The following is a 25,898-nucleotide window of genomic DNA, read 5'->3' as shown; positions in this document are numbered from 1 at the left end:
CAGCAGTGGCCACAGGACTGGAAAAGGTCAGTTTTCATTCCAATCCCAAAGAAAGGCAATGCCAAAGAATGTTCAAACTACCACATGATTGCACTCATCTCACACGCTAGTATAGTAATGCTCAAAATTCTCCAAGCCAGGCTTCAGCAATATGTGAACCGTGAACTTCCAGATGTTCAAGCTGGTTTTAGAAAAGGCAGAGGAACCAGAGATCAAATTGCCAACATCCACTGGATCATCGAAAAAGCAAGAGAGTTCCAGAAAACACCTATTTCTGCTTTATTGACTATGCCAAAGCCTTTGACTGTGTGGACCACAATAAACTGTGGAAAATTCTGAAAGAGATGGGAATACCAGACCACCTGACCCACCTCTTGAGAAACCTGTATGCAGGTCAGGAAGCAACTGTTAGAACTGGACATGGAACAACAGACTGGTTCCAATTAGGAAAAGGAGTACATCAAGGCTGTATATGGTCACCCTGCTTATTTAACTTATATGCAGAGTACATCATGAGAAACGCTGGGCTGGAGGAAGCACAAGCTGGAATCAAGATTGCCGGGAGAAATATCAATAACCTCAGATATACAGATGGCACCACCCTTATGGCAGAAAGTGAACAGGAACTAAAGAGCCTCTTGATGAAAGTGAAAGAGGAGAGTGAAAAAGTTTTCTTAAAGCTCAACATTCAGAAAACTAAGATCATGGCATCTGGTCCCATCACTTCATGGGAGATGGATGGGGAAACAGTGGCTGACTTTACTTTTTGGGCTCCAAAATCACTGCAGAAGATGACTGCAGCCATGAAATTAAAAGACACTTACTCCTTGGAAGGAAAGTTGTGACCAACCCAGATAGCATATTAAAAAGCACAGACATTACTTTGCCAACGAAGGTCCACCTAGTCAAGGCTATGGTTTTTCCAGTGGTCATGTATGGATGTGAGATTTGGACTGTGAAGAAAGCTGAGCGCCGAAGAATTGATGCTTTTGAACTGTGGTGTTGGAGAAGACTCTTGAGAGTCCCTTGGACTGCAGAGAGATCCAACCAGTCCATCCTAAAGGAGATCAGTCCTGGGTGTTCACTGGGAAGACTGATGTTTAAGCTGAAACTCCAGTACTTTGGCCACCTCATGCGAAGAGCTGACTCATTTGAAAAGACCCTGATGCTGGGAAAGATTGAGGGCGGGAGGAGAAGGGGACGACAGAGGATGAAATGGTTGGATGGCATCACTGACACAATAGACATGGGTTTGGGGGGACTCCGGGACTCCGAGAGTTGGTGATGGACAGGGAGGCCTGGCATGCTGCAGTTCAGGGGGTTGCAAAGAGTCGGACACGACTGAGCAACTGAACTGAACTGATAAAACATATCTGATGTGGGAGAAGGAGGAAATTACTATCTTAAAGTATGTATGGGGTTTTCGTTTATGCTACATTTACTCCCTAAGCAGTACAGACAGATGATCCAAAATTCATAGAAATGCTTTCTCACTAGGTCACCAAATATTTGCTTCCTTCCACAATGGAAATGGCTTTCACTCTTTTTTCTAATTATATAAATTATAAGTTGAAAATGAGAATCAAGACAAAAGCGTAAGAACAAAATTTAAAAGAAATTAAAATTCCTAAATTCCATTATTCTGACACAACCACCACCATTTTGATGATTCGGCTGAACCTTGCTGTACACACTCACACACAGACACATACTTTACATGATTCAAATATCATATATGTTGTTTTCATGGGAACAACTCTTTCAAATGATTCTTTTATCTCCCCTTCCTCTCTCATCTCCACCCCTCTTAAATAACCAACATCATTAACCAGATATATATCCTTCCACATCTTTACCTCATCTCACTGTATCAAATAAAAATACACACATATACACACATACAGACTGTTAAAGGAGGGAGAGTTGTTATTCAGGTAACAATAGTAGGATCCTATTACAGATGTTTCTCTGCATCATGCTTTTCTCAATTTATGGAGGAAATTCCTCCAAGTCAACTGGTATGAAGCCAGTTCACTGTTTAAATGGCTGACAATACTCCATGAAAAATGTATTCAATCATTACCTTGTAGATAAGTACTGTTTTTTCCTCCTGAGCCAAAATCTGACCCTCAGAAACAGGGTGAAATAATGTGTGTTTTTAACTGCTAACTTATGTGGTAATTTGTTAGACAGCAACTGAATGACTAATAGAGAATCCAAGGTCAAAAGAAATATCAACAATTCTACTTACTAAGTAGTTATGTCCAAACACTATGTATTTATGTCCTGACAACTGAGTAGCCACATGAAAAAAATCTTAACATATATTACAAGAAAAATATTTCTATTTTTATCTACCCTATTAATAGCCCAACACAAGCTTTAGAAAAGTGTTTAAAGTTCATTCACTCTGGGGTCCCATTCTCAAAACATGCCATACATCCTAGCATCCATGTATGCACATAGTCCTTATTCTTTATGGTTAAAAAAGGAGTAGTTGAAAGGCTTTGAGTTTGTTTCCCATTCTTTTCTAAATAACTGCACTATTAACTTCCGTATCTGCTTGAGCTGCACATACTAAACATAATACAATATCTTACTGACAGAGTCAAGCACTATATATCAAACAGTATATCCTAATAACAGCAATGCCTTAGATCTGTGTAGTCTAATACATAGCCACTAGCCACCTGGGGCTATGTATTCTAAACTAATTAAAATTAAGTAAAATTTAAAACTGCATTCCTTAATTGTACTAGACTCATTTCAAATAATCAACAGCTATCTGCTGTTAGCAACTGCCAGACAATACAGTGCAGATTATAAGAATATATTCATCATTGTAGAAAGTTTACTGTAAACACTACCCTATAGGTTAATGAAATACAGAGTATTCTTGCACTAAAGACTCTCTAAATGTCACACTGTTGGTTATCTATTTGTTACTTATTCTATCTTCCCTTTTATGACACTTGGTCAGTTATCAAGTTGCTGTTGATGTGCCTATCTTTCATAGCTATGCTCCCCATGCTCAAAGCTGCTTCCAGCTGCTGAAACCTGAAGAAACAATGAAGCAAAGAGAATAACATTAAATGCAAAGTGGATTCCTAAGAAAAGGTTCTTAGAACCTAAAAATCTCATCACATTGTTTTTGATTTTTCAGAGTCCTCTTTTCCTTTCTTTCTAATCTCAGACCTGTTTAAAATATGATAAAAGAATTGCTGGTTACAGTACAGCTGCTCCTATCTTTTCACGGATCTGGTACTTGCAAATTCATCTACTCATTAAAATTTATTTGTAACATCAAATCAATATTCTCAGTCATTCCTGGACATGCACAGAGCAGCAAAAAACTTAAGTTGCCATATGCAGTCCCATGGACAGATGAGCCGGGGGGGCTAGTCCATGGGGTTGCAAAGAGCTGGACACGACTTAGAGACTGACCAGGCATGCACGTACTCTCTGAGCTAAGGTCAAACAAGGGACCCTGCACATGTGCTCTCATATGAGTGTCTTTTTCTCGGTCTGTTTAGTGCCACGTTTTAAAATATTTTTGTGTTTGTTGTTGGTGTTTCACTGCTAAAATGGTCCCCAAGTGTAGTGCTGAAGTGCTGTCTGATGTTTTTAAATAAAAGAAGACGGCAATGTGCCTTACAGAGAAAATATGTTTGTCAGATAAGCTTTATTTGGGCAAGAGTTAATAGTGCTATTGGCTGTGAGTTCAATGAAATGAATAAACCATATACTCAAAGTAAGATGACTTTAAACAAAAATGCATATAAAGCAACATTATGCATGGATTGGTTGATAAAAATCCAGTAACCAAGAGTAACAAGAGGCTCACAGAAACCTAACTCTGAGTTACAATGAACAATCCACCAGTCTGGCAAAATCTAAAAATCAGTCATAGAAATGATGGGGAGAGTACAAGACACAACTTTCATACATTGCCAATCAGAGTACAAATTATAGAGCCATTTTCTAAAAACTTTTGCATTACCAGATTGAACTCAAATACACATATCTTCTATGAGCCAGCAACTGTATGCCAAGGTACATACCCTAAAGAAACTCTTGTATGTGTGTATCAGGAAAAAACATACAAGAATGTTTATAGTGCTCTGTTCCTAAGAGCAAAAAACTATAAAAACTCAAAAGCCTATCAAATTGAAAAACAGATAAATACATTTTCGCATACTGATATACTAGAATACCAAACAGTTAAAACTGTGTGTGCTATGTCACTTCAATTGTGTCTGACTCCTTGCAACCTATGGACTATAGCCCACCAGGACCCCCTGTCCATGGGATTCTCCAGGCAAGAATACTGGAGTGGGTAGCCATACTCTCCTTCAGAGGATCTTCCCAACCCAGGGATGGAACCCATGACTCTTATGTCTCCTGCACTGGCAGGCGGGTTCTTTACCAGTAGCACCTCTGGGGAAGGTCAGTCAAAACTAACTAACTACAATTATACTCAGCAACATTATCATCATAATGCTTAACAAACAAACAAAAAGCCACAGAAAATGTATAAATGAGTGATTCAATTTCTACTATATTTACATAAAGTCAAAGCCAGACAAAACGTAAATCACAGGAATTTATAAACAATACATATATAATACTGTGAGAATATGGTTAACAAATATGAAATAATAATTACAGAAGTGGGATTAGAGGACAGATACAAGATGGTGCTCACAGGAAGCTTCAAAGGTTGCAGTAGTTTTCCATTTCTAAAGACGGCTGAGAGGAAACAAGTATTTGTTTTATTATTCTTTAAATTTTATATATAAGTATGTATTTTTTTTCCTTTAAGTATATTATATTTTGCAATGAAACACTTAAAACATGAGGTGATCCAAAAAGGTCTGTAAACAGTAAAAAAACAATTAAAATGAAAAATAAGTACAGAGACTAGGTTTTCAAGAATTACAATAAAATTAAAAATTAAGTTTTAGTTATCCAACTTCTTTACCTTTCAGAGCATTAATTTCCTCAAGGATATGGACATAATAAGTGTTAATGCTGAAAGTGTATAAATGAAATATGATTATTTTTTACTTCAGATGACCTCAGACATTATTTGTCAAGGAAACAATTTAGCTCACAGTCCTAATATCATCTAAGTATAGTTCTTTAGTACAATAACAAATTATGTTAAGTTTATTTTTTCTAAAAGGCAGTTACTGAATCGCTAAGTGAAAGTTTAGTTTACTAACATCACCTTAAATATCTATAGAATGACTTGAATTTAAGTGCAGCAGAAGCCACAAACTGTTCAGATCTGTACTCTGATAAGTTACTACTGAAATAGTAACAACACCATAACCAGTTTTTTTTAGTTAACATTTTCCTCGAAATATAACAAGAGACTTAGTTTTGTATCATTAGTAATCCAAAAAAAAAAAATTGTTTTAAATGTTCCAGTAGAGAGAAATAAAAAGTCTATGCTTCATCAAACCCCACACTATATTTGCCTATGAAATAAAAATTCTTCCAAAATGTAAACAAACAAAAAAAGGGGAAATAAAAACTTACCAAACAGTTTCAAAGACTGAATAAACTACTGATGTAATCCAGATAACTGTTATCCATTCAGTACTTGCCTATTTAAAATCTGACTTCTAAATGGAATCAGGAATTAAACATAATCTTACCTGTGGAGGGTAGTTGCTCTCTGAAGACCACCTTGAAGACTGGTCATTTGGTTTATCAACTAAAATGTTCCTGAAATAAAGAAAAGGAAGTTATACATTTAATTAAAAGAATATTTGAAGAAAAATATGAAAAGAGAGGAATAATCTAACAGATATTAAAATTATCACTAAGTTATATAATACTGGGAACTTGAATAAGAAGAAAAAAAACAGAACAAGAAACACAAAAAATGTTTAGCAGTTTTAAGGTTTTTAAATATGATAAAGGTAGTATTTTAAACAACTGAAAAAAAGTATTTTATTTATAAATTTGTGCACACAGAGAGAGAGAGAGCTCTAATTCATATCAAGTGACAAAATGAACTACAGGTGTACTTAGGAATTTAAGGTAAACAAAGTAAAAAAACACTAATAATTAATGCTATCTATTTATACACACATATATGTGTGCGTATATAAATATATATATTTAGGAATTTAAGGTAAATTAAAAACTTAATAATTAATATGATATCATATATACACACACATATGTGTATAATTTATATAAATATCTACATCTATTTTTTTTTCAATCTTTGGATCAAGGAGGTCTTTTAAGCCCAGCATCTAAAACAGACCTATGAAAAAAGGAACTGATATATGTAACTTTAGAAGGTGGTGCTTTCACTGGAAATTGTAAGGCTAAAGACAAACAGAATCACACATTAAAAAACTACTTTATTTGATAAAGTTATTTCTCAGAGAGATATGGGTTAATTCTGAAACACTTTATACTGGTGTCAAACAAACAGTAAATGGACAGTAGATGACGGGAGTCAAGCTTCTCACTTTGGAGTGGAAAGTAACAGAAAAGCAAGGGGATGAAGGTTGAAATAAACCCAACGGTACTGAAATAAAGTCAGAGACCTCAGTGTGAACTCATATTAATATTCAGTTTGATATTAATATTATTTAATAGATATTGATATTAATATTTAATAGATATTGATATTAATAATTATTTAATAGAATCAGTGACACTCCAGTAGCAGTGAGTACACTCAATACCAATTCTTGGTTTCTACATACCACAGTCCAATAAAAGAAAATAGGGATTCTTGGAAAGGAGCTGATGCTAGGCGTAGAGCAGGGAATTCAGAACATTAGTCTAGAACATCTTGTAGTACTCAAAACAACCACAATGGCGAGGGGGTGAGAGGGTTCAATTCAGTTCAGTCGCTCAGTCGTGTCAGACTCATTGTGACCCTGTGAATTGCAGCACGCCAGGCCTCCCTGTCCATCACCAACTCCCAGAGTCTACTCAAACTCATGTCCATCGAGTCCATGTGTAGAGTCTTCTCTTGTGTTGTTGGAAGAGGGTGTTTGCTATGAGCAGTGTGTTCTCTTGGCAAAACTCTACTAGCCTTTGCCCTGCTTCATTACGTACTCCAAGGCCAAATTTGCCTGTTACTCCAGGTGTTTCTTGACATCCTATTTTTGCATTCCAGTTCCCTATAATGAAAAGGACATCTTTTTTGGATCTTAGTTCAAAAAGGTCTTGTAGGTCTTCATACAACGGTTCAACTTCAGGTTCTTCAGCGTTACTGGTTGGGGCATAGGCTTGGATTACTGTGATACTGAATGGTTTGCCTTGGAAACGAACAGAGATCATCCTGTCATTTTTGAGATTGCATCCAAGTATTGCATTTCAGACTCTATTGTTGACCATGATGGCTACTCCATTTCTTCTAAGGGATCCCTGCCCACAGTAGGAGATATAATGGTCATCTGAGTTAAATTCACCCATTACAGTCCATTTTAGTTCACTGAATGTGAACATTCCTAGAATGTCAACGTTCACTCTTGCCATCTCCTGTTTGACCGCTTCCAATTTGCCTTGATTCATGGACCTAAGATTCCAGGTTCCTATGCAATAGTGCTCTTTACAGCATTGGACCTTGCTTCCATCACCAGTCACATCCACAACTGGGTATTGTTTTTGCTTTGGCTCCATCCCTTCATTGTTTCTGGAGTTATTTCTCCACTGATCTCTAGTAGCATATTGGGCACCTACTGACCTGGGGAGTTCCTCTTTCAGTATCCTATCATTTTGCAGGTGCAGGAGGGCCAAGAGGAGCTACTCCACATTCAAAGTCAGGAGGGGCGCCACGAGGAGGTACCCCTCGTCCAAGGTAAGGAGCAGCGGCTGCACATTGCTGGAGCAGCCGTAAAGAGACACCCCACGTCCAAGGTAAGAGAAACCCAAGTAAGATGGCAGGTGTTGCTAGAAGGCATCAGAGGGCAGACACGCTGAAACCATAATCACAGAAAACTAGCCAATCTGATCACACAGACCACAGTCTTGTCTAACTCAATGAAACTAAGCCATGCCATGTGTGGCCACCCAAGACGGATGGGTCATGGTGGAGAGGTCTGACAGAATGTGGTCCCCTGAAGAAAGGAATGGCAGACCACTTCAGTATTCTTGCCTTGAGAACCCCATGAACAGTATGAAAAGGGTGGGGGGGGTGGGGCATGTCAAAGGGACATAGAGGAGCCAACATGAAAGAATGAATGGCCAAAGTTAAAATAATTAAACAGAAAAAAAAAAAAAATGGAGTACTGAATTACAACCCAAATATCCCTGAGTCTCTACTGATATAAATAACTCTAGTCTAACGATCAGAAAAACATCAGATTCAGACTTAGGAATACTCAACAAAATACATGACCAATACTCCTCAAACTATCAATACAATGAAAAATAAGGAAAGATTGAAAAACCATCACAGACCAGAAGAGAATAAAGGCACAAGATAACTAAAAGTAATGGTATCTTGAGTGGGATGCTGGATCAGAAGACATTAATAGGAAATCTAACAAAATTCAAATAAAATGTGAAATTTAGCAAACAGTGATGTATCAATGTTGGTATCTTGGTCATGACAAATGTACGTGGTAATATAAGATGTTATTATCAACAGGAGAAACTAGATGAGGGGCATATGGGAACTCTATATTATCGCTGCAACTTTTCTATACATCTAAAATCATTTTAAAATAAAAAGGGTATTTTTTAAAAGTTGGATCTATACCTATTACAGAAAAGGTACTTAATAAATGTCAAAAGGATGAGTGAATTTTTTTTTAAGACAAAACTATAAGAAAAAGAATTTTCTTTACATACACATTTTACAAAGATAAAACATTAATACAAGAAATGACCACAAGCATTCTAAAAGATAAAAACCAGCTAAAAAAATATAGGCAATGTAAAAAATGCAGCCTTCCCACATGGCTCAGATGGTAAAGACACTGCCTGCAATGTGGGAGACCCAGGTCGATCCCTGGGTTGGGAAGATCCCCTGAAAGAGGGCATGGCAACCCACTCCAGTATTCTTGCCTGGAGAATTCCATGGACAGAGGAGTCTGGTGGGCTACAGTCCATGGGGTCACAAAGAGTTGGACACGACTGAATGACTAAGTATAAAGAGCCCATACAAAACTGGCAAACCCAACTATTCAAAATCGATAATAAGCAAAAATTATAGATTAAAACAAAGATACACATTATCCCTATAAAATTGAGCCTATACTCAAAACAACCTATTTGAATCATAACTGCAGTTGTTGGCCAGAGCTGGTAAAATGGTACTCTCATATTTTGCTGGCAGAAATGCAAATTGACACAACTTTTCAAGAGAGAATTTCAATATACTATATATATATCAAAACATTTCAAATATGGTCAGCTCAGTTGAGTCGCTCAGTCGTGTCTGACTCTTTGCGAACCCATGAATCGCAGCACGCCAGGCCTCCCTGTCCATCACAAACTCCCAGAGTTTACGCAAATTCATGTCCATCGAGTTGGTGATGCCATTCAGCCATCTCATCCTCTGTCGGCCTCTTCTCCTCCAGCCCCCAATCCCTCCCAGCATCAGGGTCTTTTCCAGTGAGTCAACTCTTCGCATGAGGTGGCCAAAGTATTGGAGTTTCAGCTTCAGCATCAGTCCTTCCAACGAACACTCGGGACTGATCTCCTTTAGGATGGACTGGTTGGATCTCCCTGCTGTCCAAGGGATTCTCAAGTCTTCTCCAACACCACAGATCAAAAGCATCAATTCTTCGGCGCTCAGTTTTCTTCACAGTCCAAATCTCACATTCATACATAACCACTGGAAAAACCATAACCTTGACTAGACAGACTTCTGTTGGCAAAGTAATGTCTCTGCTATTTAACATGCTATCTAGGTTGGTCATAACTTTCCTTCCAAGGAGTAAGCGTCTTTTAATTTCATGTCTGTAATCACCATCTGCAGTGATTTTGGAGCCAAAAAAATAAAGTCTGACACTGTTTCCACTGTTTCCCCATCCATCTCCCATGAAGTGATGGGACCAGATGCCATGATCTTAGTTTTCTGAATGTTGAGCTTTAAGAAAACTTTTTCACTCTCCTCTTTCACTTTCATCAAGAGGCTCTTTAGTTCCTGTTCACTTTCTGCCATAAGGGTGGTGCCATCTGTATATCTGAGGTTATTGATATTTCTCCCGGCAATCTTGATTCCAGCTTGTGCTTCCTCCAGCCCAGCGTTTCTCATGATGTACTCTGCATATAAGTTAAATAAGCAGGGTGACCATATACAGCCTTGATGTACTCCTTTTCCTAATTGGAACCAGTCTGTTGTTCCATGTCCAGTTCTAACAGTTGCTTCCTGACCTGCATACAGGTTTCTCAAGAGGTGGGTCAGGTGGTCTGGTATTCCCATCTCCTTCAGAATGTTCCACAGCTTATTGTGATCCACACAGTCAAAGTCAATAAAGCCGAAACAGATGTTTCTCTGGAACTCTCTTGCTTTTTTGATGATCCAGTGGATGTTGGCAATTTGATCTCTGGTTCCTCTGCCTTTTCTAAAACCAGCTTGAACATCTGACATTCATGGTTCACGTATTGCTGAAGCCTGGCTTAGAGAATTTTGAGCATTACTGTACTAGCGTGTGAGATGAGTGCAATCATGTGGTAGTTTGAACATTCTTTGGCATTGCCTTTCTTTGGGATTGGAATGAAAACTGATCTTTTCCAGTCCTGTGGCCACTGCTGAGTTATCCAAATTTGCTGTCATATTGAGTACAGCACTTTCACAGCATCATCTTTTAGGATTTGAAATAGCTCAACTGGAATTCCATCACCTCCACTAGCTTTGTTCGTAGTGATGCTTTCTAAGGCCCACTTGACTTCACATTCCAGTATGTCTGGCTCTAGGTGAGTGATCACACCATCATTATTATCTGGGTTGTGAAGATCTTTTTTGTACAGTTCTTTTGTGTATTCTTGCCACCTCTTCTTAATATCTTCTGCTTCTGTTAGGTCCATACCATTTCTGTCCTTTATCAAACCCATCTTTGCATGAAATGGTCCCCTGGTATCTCTAATTTTCTTGAAGAGCTCTCTAGTCTTTCCCATTCTGTTGTTTTCCTCTATTTCTTTGCATTGATCACTGAGGAAGGTTTTCTTATCTCTCCTGGCTATTCTTTGGAACTCTGCATTCAAATGGGAATATCTTTCATTTTCTTCTTTGCTTTTCATTTCTCTTCTTTTCACAGCTATTTGTAAGGCCTCCTCAGACAGCCATTTGCCTTTTTGCATTTCTTTTCCATGGGGATGGTCTTGATCCCTGTCTCCTCTATAATGTCACGAACCTCCGTTCATAGTTCGTCAGGCACTCTGTCTGTCAGATCTAGTTCCTTAAATCTATTTCTCACTTCCACTGTATAGTCATAAGGGATTTGATTTAGGTCATACCTGGTGGCTTTCCCTACTTTCTCCTTCTAAATGATAACAGTCATGATGATGATGATGATGATGATGATGATGATGATGTTTATATCTAACATTTCTGAGTTTTTATGACATCACAGACTAAGACATCCTGGTCTAAGTGCTTTCCATATATAAACTATTACCTTCAACATACAGATTAAGAAACTGAGAGAGATAAATTAATATACCAAAGTGGTGGTAGCGCTTAGTCGCATCCGACTCTTTGCAACCCCATGGATTATAGCCTGCCAGGCTCCTCTGTCCATGGGATTCTCCAGGCAAGAATACTGGAGTGAGTTGCCATTTCCTCCCCCAAGGGATCTTCCCAACCCAGGAATCGAACCCACGTCTCCTGCAATACAGGCAGATTCTTTACCAACTGATCTACAAAAGAAGCCCCCCTACACACCAAAAGAATAAGAATCTCAACCCAAGGTGATCTGACTCCAAAGTCAATGCTTTTAATCACCACAGTACACAGCTTTAGCATATTTCACTTTCTGGAACTTAACCTAAACAATAACCCAGGGGATTTAAAACATCCACATTCATCACAATTCAATTTATAACAGTAAATTGTAAACAACCTAATTGTCTAACAACAGAGGATGTGTTAAAAAAAAACTTATGAAATGTCTATGTTACAGAATACCATGTAATCATAATGTATGCTATGGCCTCACTTTAATGCTGTTGACAAATGTTTATTACACAGTGAGTGAAGGGAAAAGGTAGTTTACAGAGTATGTACAATGAATCAAGTATTGTAAGTAATAATAATGTTCGTGCATGAAAAGAAAAGGCCAAGAAGATATGCTAAATTGCTAATATAGCTATCAATGGTGAGGTTACAGTGACTTTCTTCCTTCTTTGCACTTTTTTGTACTTTTCAAATATTCTAAAACTAACACATCAACATATAATCAGAAAAACAAAGATATGTTTTCATTAAGCATTACAAAAAAAGATAAGAACTCTATGGAAAGACTGCAGTACTGTTACAAACTAAAGCTATAAAACTAGGGAGAAAAAAATCATTCTGATATGAATGTTATAAAGTATGGAAGAAAACCTAATATAACTATGATAAATTGGGACCACAAAAATCACAAAGTATAATATATTGGGGGAAGGGAGATCAAATGACATGTGAGTTAATTTCATCATTTTCAAAGCTCCTAAGAATAATGTTTCTGGGGCCAAAGATCTAAACAGACATTTCTCCAAAGAAGACATACAGGTGGCTAACAAACACATGAAAAGATGTTCAAAATCACTCTTTATCAGAGAAATGCAAATCAAAACCACAATGAGGTACCATTACACGCCAGTCAGGATGGCTGCTATCCAAAAGTCTACAAGCAATAAATGCTGGAGAGGGTGTGGAGAAAACGGAACCCTCTTACACTGTTGGTGGGAATGCAAACTAGTACAGCCACTATGGAAAACAGTGTGGAGATTTCTTAAAAAACTGGAAATAAAACTGCCGTATGACCCAGCAATCCCACTCCTGGGCATACACACTGAGGAAATCAGACCTGAAAGAGACACGTGCACCCCAATGTTCACTGCAGCACTGTTTATAATAGCCAGGACGTGGAAGCAACCTAGATGCCCATCAGCAGACGAATGGATAAGAAAGCTGTGGTATATATACACAATGGACGATTACTCAACCATTAAAAAGAATTCATTTGAATCAGTTCTAATGAGATGGATGAAACTGGAGCCCATTATACAGAGTGAAGTAAGCCAGAAAGAAAAACACCAATACAGTATACTAACGCATATATATGGAATTTAGAAAGATGGTAACAACAACCCTATAGGCAAGACAGCAAAAGAGACACAGATGTATAGAACAGACTTTTGGACTCTATGGGAGAAGGCGAGGGTGGAATGATCTGAGAGAATAGCATCGAAACATGTATATTATCAAGTGTGAAACAGATCGCCAGTCCAGGTTGGATGCATGAGACTGGTGCTCGGGGCTGGTGCACTGGGATGACCCAGAGGGATGGGATGGGGAGGGAGGTTCAGGATGGGGAACACATGTAAATCCATGGCTGATTCATGTCAATGTATGGTAAAAACCACTACAATATTGTAAAGTAATTAGCCTCCAACTAATAAAAATAATTGGGAAAAAAATAATAATGTTTCTGAAACTGATAAAAAGAGACTCAAGAATACTGAAATTTAGAATAAAAACATACTACCTATCTTATAAATTATTTGAGACAGAATACCAACAACAACAAAATAGCAAAAAGGGGCTAAGAGAAGATTAAATGAATGCAGGACACACTGAAAACACAAAATGTAAAACAGAATGACAGTATTAACACAAAGAACCTAAAACAGCCAGACATACAAATGGCCTAAAATAACACAGTGAGATATCCTCTGAACTGAGTGTATAGTAGTAACATTACTATTACATGAAAGTACACACACATTAATAGAATGACTAGTAACAGATAAAAGACATGTATGGCAGATACAATCTTTGCAAAACTAGGAGGAATTTAAAGAAAAAGTATTAACTGGGATTAAAGGGCTCAAAGGGAAAGAGAAAAAAATAAAATTAAAAAAAAGTTTGGACTGGAGGAAAACAATAACTCTAAGATAATAAGAGTTCAAACTAGGATTGAGCCAATGAGTTAAATGAAAATAAAAATAAAGTAAAAAACACAGTGCCAGAAGAAACTAATAAAACAGTAGCAGGATATTAAAGTCTCTCAGCATCTAGAAAATTAATAAACAAACATCTATACAATGTGAAAGTAGCAGTGAGGATTAATAGTACTATGAAGAAAATCAAAGCAAAGTAGAAGAGAAACAGACCTGAATAATGTGAGGGAGTTAGTCATGTCAAAATCTGAAAAATGAGCAGATAGATCACTAAATGCAAAACCGAAGGAGCAAATACTTTCAGTATGTTATGGTCTTGTGAATTCTGAAATGCCTATAAAACAACCCATTGAAGCTTCAGCAGCTGGATTAACTGAGGCTGAAATTCAGGGGAAATGCCAGAGATGAAAAAATAGAGCCATTAGTATATCAAATCTAAAATATATAAAGCTATGACACTAACTGAAATAACTCAGCAGATAAAAAGGAGGTAGAAGAGAAGTTGCACCCCTCCCCTACACTCCCCACATGGCACTAATGGTAAAGAACCTGCTTCCAATGCAGGAGACATAAGAGACATGGGTTCGATCCCTGGGTCTGGAAAATCCTTTGGAGGAGGAAACAGCAACCCACTCCAGTATCTTTGCCTGGAGAAACCCACAGACAGAGGAGCCTAGCAGGCTACATCTGTGGGGTCGCAAAGAGTTGGATACAATTGAAGCACCTTGGCATGCACAGAGAAGTGGAAGGACTGACTAAGCTCTGGAGGGTCCATTATCTGGGGGCCAGAAGAGAAAGATCAAGCAAAGGAGGCTGAAAAGGACCAAAGATGAAGAGACTGAAAACTTAGAAACTGTGACATCAAATGAAGAAGTATTCTGAGAACAAAGAAGTGAAAAACTATGTTCAGTGCTGCTGAGCAGACAGGATTTGGATAGTATTCACTTCATTTGCCTAACTCCAAACTTAAAAGTTGTCACACAGAAAGTGCTTAATAAATATTTGATAGATATGAACAAACAGCACTAAAAGGAAAAAAATTCAAGTGATTCTATTAAAGCATAGAGTATATTAATTATATTAAACAAATATATTAATATATTTGTTATCTGTAATTTAAAGTTTATAAAATTAAAGAGAAATATGTACACTTGAAACTAATACAATATTGTAAATCAAGTATATTAATTTAAAAAATAGATAAAAGAGAAATATGATGTAGATCAGAAATGAGGTGAGGTCTAAGGTGGCTTGGAAAGATGGAAGCTTGAAAATATTCCTGACGATTTCTCTCTAGTTCCAACACTAAGTCAACTACCAAGTACCTCTCTTAAGCCCAGAAGGTGACAGAGGCCAGAACCAGAACTTTTAAGAATTATCACAAAAGCTTATTAGTACTAGGAGGACCATGAGATCCATGGATGCACCTTTCCCCAAGAGAAACACAGTAACTAAACAAGCATTCCTGGGACAACAGGCTAGTCTCCCTGGCCCACAAAGAGTTTCAGGAGAGCTTTACTGCTGAATATAAGAACGTACTTGCCCTCTTAGCTAAAGGCATCTAGTTGCTGAGAGGTGGTTCCCAGTGACCCATGGCAAACCACAGAGAACTAATAACACATGAAATGTTACACAAAAAGCCACAAGACAAAGACTGCCAGGCCACAACACAAAGACTGCCAGGCTGCCCATAATCTGAGGTATCAGAAGCTTTACCTAAAGAGTACACAATACAAAAAAGTTTGTATAGAAAAATGCACAAAGAGTCAAGAAAATTTATTAAAAAAGAAAAGTGAGAAGAGATCATTTTATCAGCTTTTAAAACACTTCAAATTCTTTATAATTAAAACAGTAGGGACAGGTATAGGAACAAACCAAGAACTAAGAAACAAAAACCCAGAAATCGAGCCCGGTGTAGATGAGAACTTAATATATTATGAAGGTGATATTTTATTTCAATGGTAAATGATACTTCATATTGAAATGATGCTTATACAAGTGAATATCCACAGGAAGAAAATAAGTTAACCCCTATCTAATATCATATACAAAATTAATTCAATTAAAGATATAACCATACACACATACATAAACATCTTAGAAAAAAATTGAGGGCCAATATATACAACCAAAAAAGTGTTAGAGATCCTTCTGTCAAGAAACACAGAAGCTTTAAAACAAAAATTTTATTTAAAAAAATTTTAAAATTTTGTATTGTAAAAAAACTCCATAAAAAAGGAAAGGCATCACATGGGTCAGAATGGCCATCATCAAAAAGTCTACTAACAATAAATGGTGGAGAGGGTGTGGAGAAAAGGGAACCTTTTTACACTGTTGGTGGGAATGCAAACTGATCCAAGCACCATGGAGAACAGTATGGAGATTCCTTAAAACCTAGGAATAAAACTGCCATACGACCCAGAAATCCCACTACTGGGGATATATACTGGACATATATCCTGAGGAAACCAGAACTGAAAAAGACACACGTACCCCAATGTTCACTGAAGCACTATTTACAAAAGGTAGGACATGGAAGCAACCTAGATGTCCATTGGCAGATGAATGGATAAGGAAGTTGTGGTACATATACACAATGGAATATTACTTAGCTTAAAAAAGAACGCATTTGAGTCAGTTCTAAGGAGGTAGATGAACCTAGAACCTAATATACAGAGTGAAGTTAGTCAGAAAGAGAAAGACAGATATATATTAACAAATATATATGAAATTTAGAAAGATGGCACCAATGATCCTATGTGCAGGGCAGCAAAGGAGACAAAGACATAAATAACAGATTTTTGGTCTTAGTGAGAGAAGGAGAAGGTGAGATGATTTGAAAGAATCGCATTGAGACATACACATTACCGTACGTAAAATACATAGCCAGTGTGAATTTGATGTATGACGTAGGGCACCCAAAGCCGCTGCTCTGTGACAACCTAGAGGGATGGGGTGGGGAGGGAGGAGGAAGGGGGGCTCAGAAGAGAGGAGACACATGTATGCCTATGGCTGATTCATACTGCTGTATGGCAAAAACCATTACAATCTTATAAAGTAATCATCCTCCAACTAAAATAAATAAAACTTCTTTAAAAAGATAGGAAACAAGCAATAGTTTAGAAAAAGTACTTGCAACTCATATGACTAACAAGCTAGTAATCATATCTAAAGTAAGTAAAACAGTGTTTCACTAGAGAATAAAATGAAAATGAAAAATGAGTGGAATGCATGTTACTGAAGAGTCATTAAAATTTAATGATTAGTAACTAACAACAAAAATTTTTTTCTAAATCCCTGTGTTTCAGGGAAAACAGATTAACATATTAAGATATCTTTTTTCACCCTTCAAATAGTTTAAGTTAAATCTCTACTTAACAGGAAATCTCAGGGAGAAACTGTGGACATGTCCATTAATTCAACCTTGATGGAAAGTCAATTTGCAATATCTATCAAAATTCTAACTGTACATATTCTTTCACCTAGCACTCTCAGAATCTACTCTATAAAAATAAAATCATCAGTATATAAAGATCTATGTATAGAGACTCATTTATGAGTCTAGTTGCAATAGCAGGGAAATAAATCATAAAACACTATACTGCCAGATCTATGCCAGGGATAGGGACTGTAGGGATTTCTGCAATATAAAAAACAAAGAAGAAAATATGATTTTACTGTTAAAAAACTATTATTTATATATATTTGTATCCAATTGTGGCTTCCCTGGTAGCTCAGCTGGTAAAGAATGCACCCGCAATGCAGGAGACCTGGGTTCAATTCCTAGGTTGAGAAGATCCGTTGGAGAAGGGATAGGCGAGCCACTCCAGTATTCTAGGGCTTCCCTGGTGACTCAGACGATAAAGAATCTGTCTGCATTGTGGGAGACATGGGTTTGATCCCTGGATTGGGAAGATCCCCTGGAGAAGGGAACGGCTACCCACTCCAATATTCTTGTCTGGAGAATTACATGGACAGAGGAGCCTGGCAGGCTACAGTCCATGGGGTTGCAAAGAGTTGGACACGACAGAGACTTTCACTTGTATCCAGTTAGATTAATAAGCATGTGTGGTATTACCTAATTTATATCAAATATATAAAGCACAGATACAAGCCAAAAATGAAGCATGAAAGTCAAAATGAAAGTCACTTAATCATGTCCAACTCTTTGCGACCCCATGGAATTCTCCAGGCCAGAATACTGGAGTGGGTAGCCTTTCCCTTCTCCAGGGGATCTTCCCAACCCAGGGATTGAACCCAGGTCTACTGCATTGCAGGCAGATTCATTACCAGCTGAGCCACAAGGGAAGCCCAAGAATACTGGAGTGGGTAGCCTATCCCTTCTCCAGGGGATCTTCCCAACCCAGGAATTGAACTGGGGTCTCCTGCATTACAGGCAGTTTCTTTACCAACTGAGCTATCAGGGAAGCCCCAAAATGAAGCATAAGTACCATTGAGTTTTATTTATCTTCTTCTATTTATCATATTCAGGTTTTGAGAATAAACGTTACTTATATAAGTATTGAAGTATTGCAAAAATATTATGACAACAAACTTTGCATACTTATGGAAAACTGATTACATCATCATCAGATGGTCAAATTGGGCTCAACTATTCTTTTTAAAGACATAGGTGATAAAGAAGCAATTAATAAAGATATAACTGTTTCTTAAAATTTTTAAGTGACAGATTATCCCTCAAAGCTTAAAGTCAACTAAAGATTAGTTTTAGTTCTTCCTCCCAGATGCTCCTTCCTAAAATCCATTTGCACTCTCCTAGAAAGCAAGTGAGACACTAGTTGAGGGTAGTGACTATTATTAACATTACTCTTCATCACCAGGGACACAGCCACTATGGCAGCATTCTATAAAACATGTTCTTAAGTATCCTTACTCATAACTTCCAAAGATCTATAAAACCTACCATCATTACTGGTATAGTTTTTCCTTCTTTTAACACTCAAGAGAGACATTAACCTCTTTCACTACAAACTGTCAATCTTGATACTAGTTCACTAGCCCTAATCTCTGAAAGGGGAAACATCCCATCCACAGCCTTTGCTGAAGAAGCAATCACAGACAGACAGTGATGTTTCTACTTGTGACTCAACTACCTCAGTGACAGCAAATCTAGGCTAGCTAAGAGATAGGATGGTCATATGAAAATAATGTATAAAAAATAGAACCAATGAAACAGAGGGAAAAGTATACAGAATAAGAGATAAAAGAGAGAGAATGAGACAATCAGTAGTAAGATAAGACTGCAGCAGACATAAAATAGAAGAGACTCCAAGGAATAACAGAATAGAAATTAATGGCTTTTTGGTTCTAGCTCCCAGGAGGCTGTTTCTGGCCACCAAAATATGTGATCAAAACATACTTCCAGGTATCCCATGACTAATGTTTAACATTTTAACTATTGTCTGAGAAAACAAATAAATGATCAGCAAAAAAAAAAAAAAAATACAGAAGACACAATTCAATACAGAAACTATATGATCCAAATAATAAAGAAAAGTAATCTACTAAGATTAAGCTCAATATATGCCATTCTAAAACACATTTTAAAAAGCAAAATACAAATAACAACTAACAGAGAACTTGTTAAGAAGAATCAATAAAACAGACAGGCTAAAGACTAAAATGGTTTCCTTTTTTCATCAGGGTTAATTTAATTTTAAAAGGTACATTTTTATTCCTACCAATGCAAAATGAAAGCTGAAGGAAATAAAAATAAGCCATATTAAGTCTCTTAGATATAGACTAAAAAAGGCAAGGCTGTGAATAATTAATTTTTTTCTATTAAGACTATAAAAATCTATAGTGAAACACATGGACAACTGAAATACAGGATACAACATTAATTTTTTTCCAAGTTTTATGTCTCTATTTTGCAAATTTTTTAAGGTAGTATATTTACTTACACTACCAACTACATGTCAGGAACAAACTATTGAAATGCATTATAAGAAGATAATTTACTGGACATTTTGAGTTAAAGTCAGCAAATTAAAAATCTTTTTTTGATTAAACATGTTCAAATCTTAAGCCTGCCTGGCAACATCTTTTAAATTGCTGCTCTTAAGAATACTTAAACGCAAAAAGCAGCACTTGGGCAAAAAAAATGGAGCACTTAACATTTTTTTCTGCTAATGGATGCTCAGTACACCTAACAGTAAATCCAGTCAATTTTAAAATGAGAGTTTTGGATACTCAAAAGCTACCTCTAATTTCAATGTGAAGAAGTCAGTCAAGCTAAGTCTGAGAATATTTTTCCCCTGATAGTTTTACAATACCGTACTAAAATCTGTGCCCTTTGGTTGAATAATGTGACAAAATGCATCTAGAAAAATCAGCTCTGACTAGGAATGATAAGACCCTGGGGCTTGGCCACTAATCTGTTGGGTAAGCACATCACATAATCTCTCAGGACTTTAACTCCTTTAACTGTAGTGTAAAGGGAAGGGTTGAATTCCTTGATCTCAAGTTTCTTCCAGCTCTAAGAGGAGCAGTGCATTGCACAACTCTAGAAACCAGCATTCATGAGGCCATGTCAATATTCTACAATTCTATGAAAAGATTTCACTTGTTTCATTCAAGGAATGACGTACAATTCTCCTCTTATACAGCAGTCAATAACAACACACAGTCCACTGACTGTAAAACAGCTTCCATCATGTGTAAACACTATTCTAGGGTAACACCACAAAAGTACAGAAGGGGCACCTGTGGCCAAGGGTATTATGATTTAATAAATAATAAATGTATAAAGCATAAAATGTTTGAGACACAAAAACCATATGCAATAAAAAGACAATCCAAAATGCAAAATAGAAATCAACTCAAACAATTTTGAACTGTTTGAGTACAACACAGTTGTACAGTGTTAAAGAGTATACTATAACAATTTTAGCTTCCCCCCCCAAAAAAAAAATTCGCTTGTACACTCACTTTCAAATACTTCCCAATTTTCACACAGGAGCATGGTGAAGAGGCCTTACCATAAGCTGAAGTTCTTCAACAAATATTTACTGATCTCTATATGCCAGACATTGTGCTAGGCTCTAGGAATACATTGATAAATAAGACAGAAAGAATCCCCATTTGTGATGCTAACGTTCAAATGAGAAGTAGCAGAAAGTAAACAGGAACAGCTGTAAACAAAGTAATTACAGATTGTAATAAATGATATAAGAGAAATAAACAGGGAGATGCACTAGGACAAGGGAGTTCTTTTATTTGAGGTGGTCCCCAAAATGCTAATTAAAAGGATCCACTCATGGAAAAACGAAAGAAAAGTCAACTCTTCACAAAGAAATCAACAAGCTCAAAATCAGAGCAACAGGAAATAATCCATGGAAACCATGGAAATCTGAGAACTAGATTAAGTCAAATAATGGCCTCACAGACTCCAAGATAAGATAAATGCAAAGAAGGTAAATCTCCAAGGGGGCCTGAGAACATTCATAAAATGTTGAATCTAGACCATAAGAGGATTTCACAACTATCCTGCAAATATCTCCTTATTTTTAGGAAGACAGAAAACCATTCTGAAGAGGAACTGCTGGGAACAGAAAATAAAGTAAGCAAAGTGTAAAGAATGACAACTCCTAGGAGAGGTAAGATTCATATGCTAAGTTGGCAAAGGTCCAAGAGATATAGACCTCAAGACATATCACAGGGCAAAATACATTCAAAGATGCCTCTCCAAAAAGCTAAATACTCACAAAGCACAGATACACATATAAAGGCAAACAGCTTTATTATATCTCAAAAGTCCAAATTTTAAAAATATTTCACAAAGGAGAGAGGTCTTGAGCCACAAAGCTCAAAAATTACACTTGTCCACCCCCTCAGCCTACAGAAGTTCTACCATCTAAAACTATTAGAAGTGAATTCTTCGGTGGTCCAGTAGTAAAGAATCCATGCTTTCCCTTCTGAGGGTGCTAGTTCAATCCCCAGCCAGGGAACTAAATCTCACAAGCCACACAGGACGGCCAAAAAAAATAAATAAAATTAAACTACTGGAAAACCAAACTTGTTTAAACATTAGAAAGTTAAAATGAAAGCCCACAATAAGAAACTGTGGGAAAAATAATACATGTCAAATAAATCACATTCTAACAGATAATAGAAACACATGAGAAAAATGTGGCCACAAAAAATGATGAACATTCTTAACTAGTGTTTCAACATGACTAAAAGAAACTAAGAAAACAGCTGAAGCTTTATTAAGCAGTAATCGAAATTATAACATTTCAGATATATTAGACAATAGGAAGAGCTATTAAGACTCACAAATGGGACACTGGCAGCGAAGAAGTAGGCAACCCGTGCGGGGATGGGCAACCCCAGAGCAGCACTTGGAGGACATAATGAAGAAGACATCCACTGCTGGAGTCCTATGCACAGATTCCCAAGGACTCAATACAGGCTGCCACAGAATCCGATCAGATAAGCATGCAGGGGTGCTATCAATTCTAGCCCAGCAAGCAGCTAAGGTAACCCCAGACCCGACTGATAATCCTTTGGTGTATCTAGAATCATAGAATCAGATAGTGGGAACATTATGATCCAGAAACATGATGGCATCACAGTAACAGTGCACAAAATGGCCTCTTGACATCTTGTATCTGTTCTCCAGCAGACCGTCAGAGAAACTCAGTCCTACCTGATGTTAATTATCGTATAGAATGATTAGAATTCCAGTAATTAGACCATTCATGTAAGATGCATTGGGCACTTTTCTATTAAGTTTAGAGTGAGCTGCTTTTTGACACTCTGTGGACTAACTTATCAAAATACTGGTTAAGGAAAGTATCATGTTCTGAAGCAGCAGGTTTAGGTCACCTTGTATACATAGTTATGTTTAATAAACCTGGTTGGAGGGGAAAAAAGACTCACAAATGAGGGGAAATAGATTTCTTTCAGAAAACAGACTAAATTAGAACCAATTATACTAAATTGTTAACTGGACTTACCGTAGTAACCATTATGCAGAATATCAAACATTAGGCTGCACACTTGAGACTAATATAATGTATGCCAACTGTACCTCAACTAAAACACACACACACACACACACATACACACACACACACAAAGAATATACTCCCTCCTCCACCAACCCTGCCCAACACACCTAAAGAAAAAACAGATTAGAAAATTAAAGATTTACTGAGCATGGCCCCGCCCATCAGAACAAGACCCACTTTCCCCCAGAGTCAATCTCTCCCATCAGGAAGCTTCTATAAACCTCTTATCCTTCTTCATCAGAGGGCAGACAGATTGAAAGCCACAGTCACAGAAAACTAACCAATCTGATCACATGGACCACAGCCTTGTCTAACTCAATGAAACTCATGAAATTGAGCCATGCCTTGTAGGGCCATCCAAGACAGACGAGTCATGATGGAGACTTCTGACAAAACGTGGTCCACTGGAGAAGGGAATGGCAAACCACTTCAGTATTCGTGTCTGGGAAACCCCATGAACAGTATGAAATGGCACAAAGATAGGTCACTGGAAGATGAACTCCCCAGGTCGGCAGGTGCCCAATATGCTACTGGAGATCAGTGGAGAAATAACTCCAGAAAGAATGAAGAGATAGAGCTAAAGCAAAAACAACACCCAGCTGTGGATGTGACTAGTGATGGAAGTAAAGTCCGATGCCGTTAAGAGCAATACTGCATAGGAACCTGGAATCTTAGGTCCATGAACCAAGGCAAATTGGAAGTGGTCAAAAAGGAGATGGCAAGAGTAAACATCACCATTCTAGGAATCAGCGAACTAAAATGAACTGGAACGGGTGAATTTAACTCAGATGACCATTATATCTCCTACTGTGGGCAAGCATCCCTTAGAAGAAATGGCGTAGCCATCATAGTCAACAAGAGTCTGAAACGCAGTCCAAAGCAATCTCAAAAATGACAGGATGATCTCTGTTCATTTCCAGGGCAAACCATTCAATATCATGGTAATCCAAGCCTATGCCCAAACCAGTAACGCTGAAGAACCTGAAGTTGAATGGTTCTATGAAGACCTACAAGACCTTTTAGAACTAAAACCCCAAAAAGATGTCCTTTTCATTATAGGGGACTGGAATACAAAAGTAGGAAGTCAAGAAACACCCGGAGTAACAGGCAAATTTGGCCTTGGAGTACGGAATGAAGCAGGGCAAAGGCTAATAAGAGTTTTGCCAAGAGAACGCACTGCTCATAGCAAACACCCTCTTCCAACAACACAAGAGAAGACTCCACACATGGACATCAACAGATGGTCAACACCGAAATCAGACTGATTATATTTTTTGCAGCCAAAGATGGAGAAGCTCTATACAGGCAGCAAAAACAAGACCGGGACCTGACTATGGCTCAGATCATGAACTCCTTATTGCCAAATTCAGACTTAAACTGAAGAAAGTAGGGAAAATCACTAGATAATTCAGGTCTGACCTAAGTCAAATCCCTTACAATTATACAGTGGAAGTGACAAATAAGATTCAAAGCATTAGATCTGATAGACAGAGTGCCTGAAGAACTATAGATGGAGGCCCGTGACACTGACAGGAGGCAGGGATCAAGAGCATCCCCAAGAAAAAGAAATGCAAAAAAGCAAAATGGCTGTCTGAAGAGGCCTTACAAATAACTGAGAAAAGAAAAGAAGCAAAAGGCAAAGAGGAAAGGAAAGATATATCCATCTGAAAGCAGAGTTCCAAGGAACAGCAAGGAGAGAGAAGAAAGCCTTCCTCAATGATCAATGCAAAGGAACAGAGGAAAACAACAGAACGGGAAAGACAAGAGATCTATTCAAGAAAATTAGTTACCAAGGGAACATTTCATGCAAAGATGGGCACAATAAAAAACAGAAATAGTATGGACCTAACAGAAGCAGAATATATTAAGAAGAGGTGGCAAAAAGTTCTTCTGTGTAGAAGAACTATACAAAAAGTTCTCCATGACCCAGATAATCACGATGGTGTGACACTCACCTAGAGCCAGACATCCTGGAATGTGAAGTCAGGTGGGCCTTAGGAACCATAACTATGAACAGAGCTAGTGGAGGTGACAGAATCCCAGTTGAGCTATTTCAAATCCTAAAAGATGATGCTGTGAAAGTGCTGCATTCAATATGACAGCAAAGTTGGATAACTCAGCAGTGGCCACAGGACTGGAAAAGATCAGTTTTCATTCCAATCCCAAAAAAAGGCAATGCCAAAGAATGCTCAAACTATCACACAATTGAACTCATCTCAAATGCTAGCAAAGTAAAGCTCAAAATTCTCCAAGCCAGACCTCAACAGTACATGAATCATGAACGTCCAGATGTTCAAGCTAGATTTAGAAAAGGCAGAGGAACCAGAGATCAAATTGCCAATGTCCACTGGATCACTGAAAAAGCAAGAGCATTCCAGAAAAACATCTACTTCTGCTTTACTGACTATGCCAAAGCCTTTGACTGTGTGGATCACAACAAACTATGGAAAATTCTGAAAGAGATAGGAATAACAGGCCACCTGACTTGCCTCCTGGGAAATCTGTATGCAGGTTAAGAAGCAACAGTTAGAACTAGACAGGGAACAACAGACTGGTTCCAATTAGGAAAAGGAGTACATCAAGGCTGTATATTGTCACCCTGCGTATTTAACTTATACGCAATGTACATCATGAGAAATGCTTGACTGGATGAAGCAGAAGCTGGAATCAAGACTGCTGGGAGAAATATCAATAAGTTGCGATATGCAGATGACACCACCTTTATAGCAGAAATCAAAGAGGAACTAAAGAGCCTCTTGATGAAAG

General features: G+C 37.6%; 1 protein-coding gene and 1 pseudogene across 5 annotated transcripts in view; one reads left to right on the top strand and one right to left on the bottom strand.

The window, feature by feature from the left end:
- MKLN1 (muskelin 1) overlaps positions 1-25,898 on the bottom strand; it is a 390,406-nt gene that overhangs the window by 150,179 nt on the left and 214,329 nt on the right. For all 5 annotated transcript variants that reach the window (XM_065938894.1, XM_065938895.1, XM_065938893.1 and 2 more), the window contains one exon: positions 5,664-5,733. In XM_065938894.1, coding sequence (XP_065794966.1) covers positions 5,664-5,733 — 70 coding nt within the window. The remainder of the gene's footprint in view (positions 1-5,663; positions 5,734-25,898) is intronic.
- Positions 22,398-22,720, top strand: LOC136171049 (ragulator complex protein LAMTOR5 pseudogene; annotated as a pseudogene).

This window comes from Muntiacus reevesi, chromosome 6 (assembly GCF_963930625.1).
Source record: "Muntiacus reevesi chromosome 6, mMunRee1.1, whole genome shotgun sequence".
Taxonomy (NCBI): Eukaryota; Metazoa; Chordata; class Mammalia; order Artiodactyla; family Cervidae; genus Muntiacus; species Muntiacus reevesi.
The sequence above is the reverse complement of the archived record's forward strand: the minus strand, read 5'-3'. Positions and strand labels throughout refer to the sequence as shown.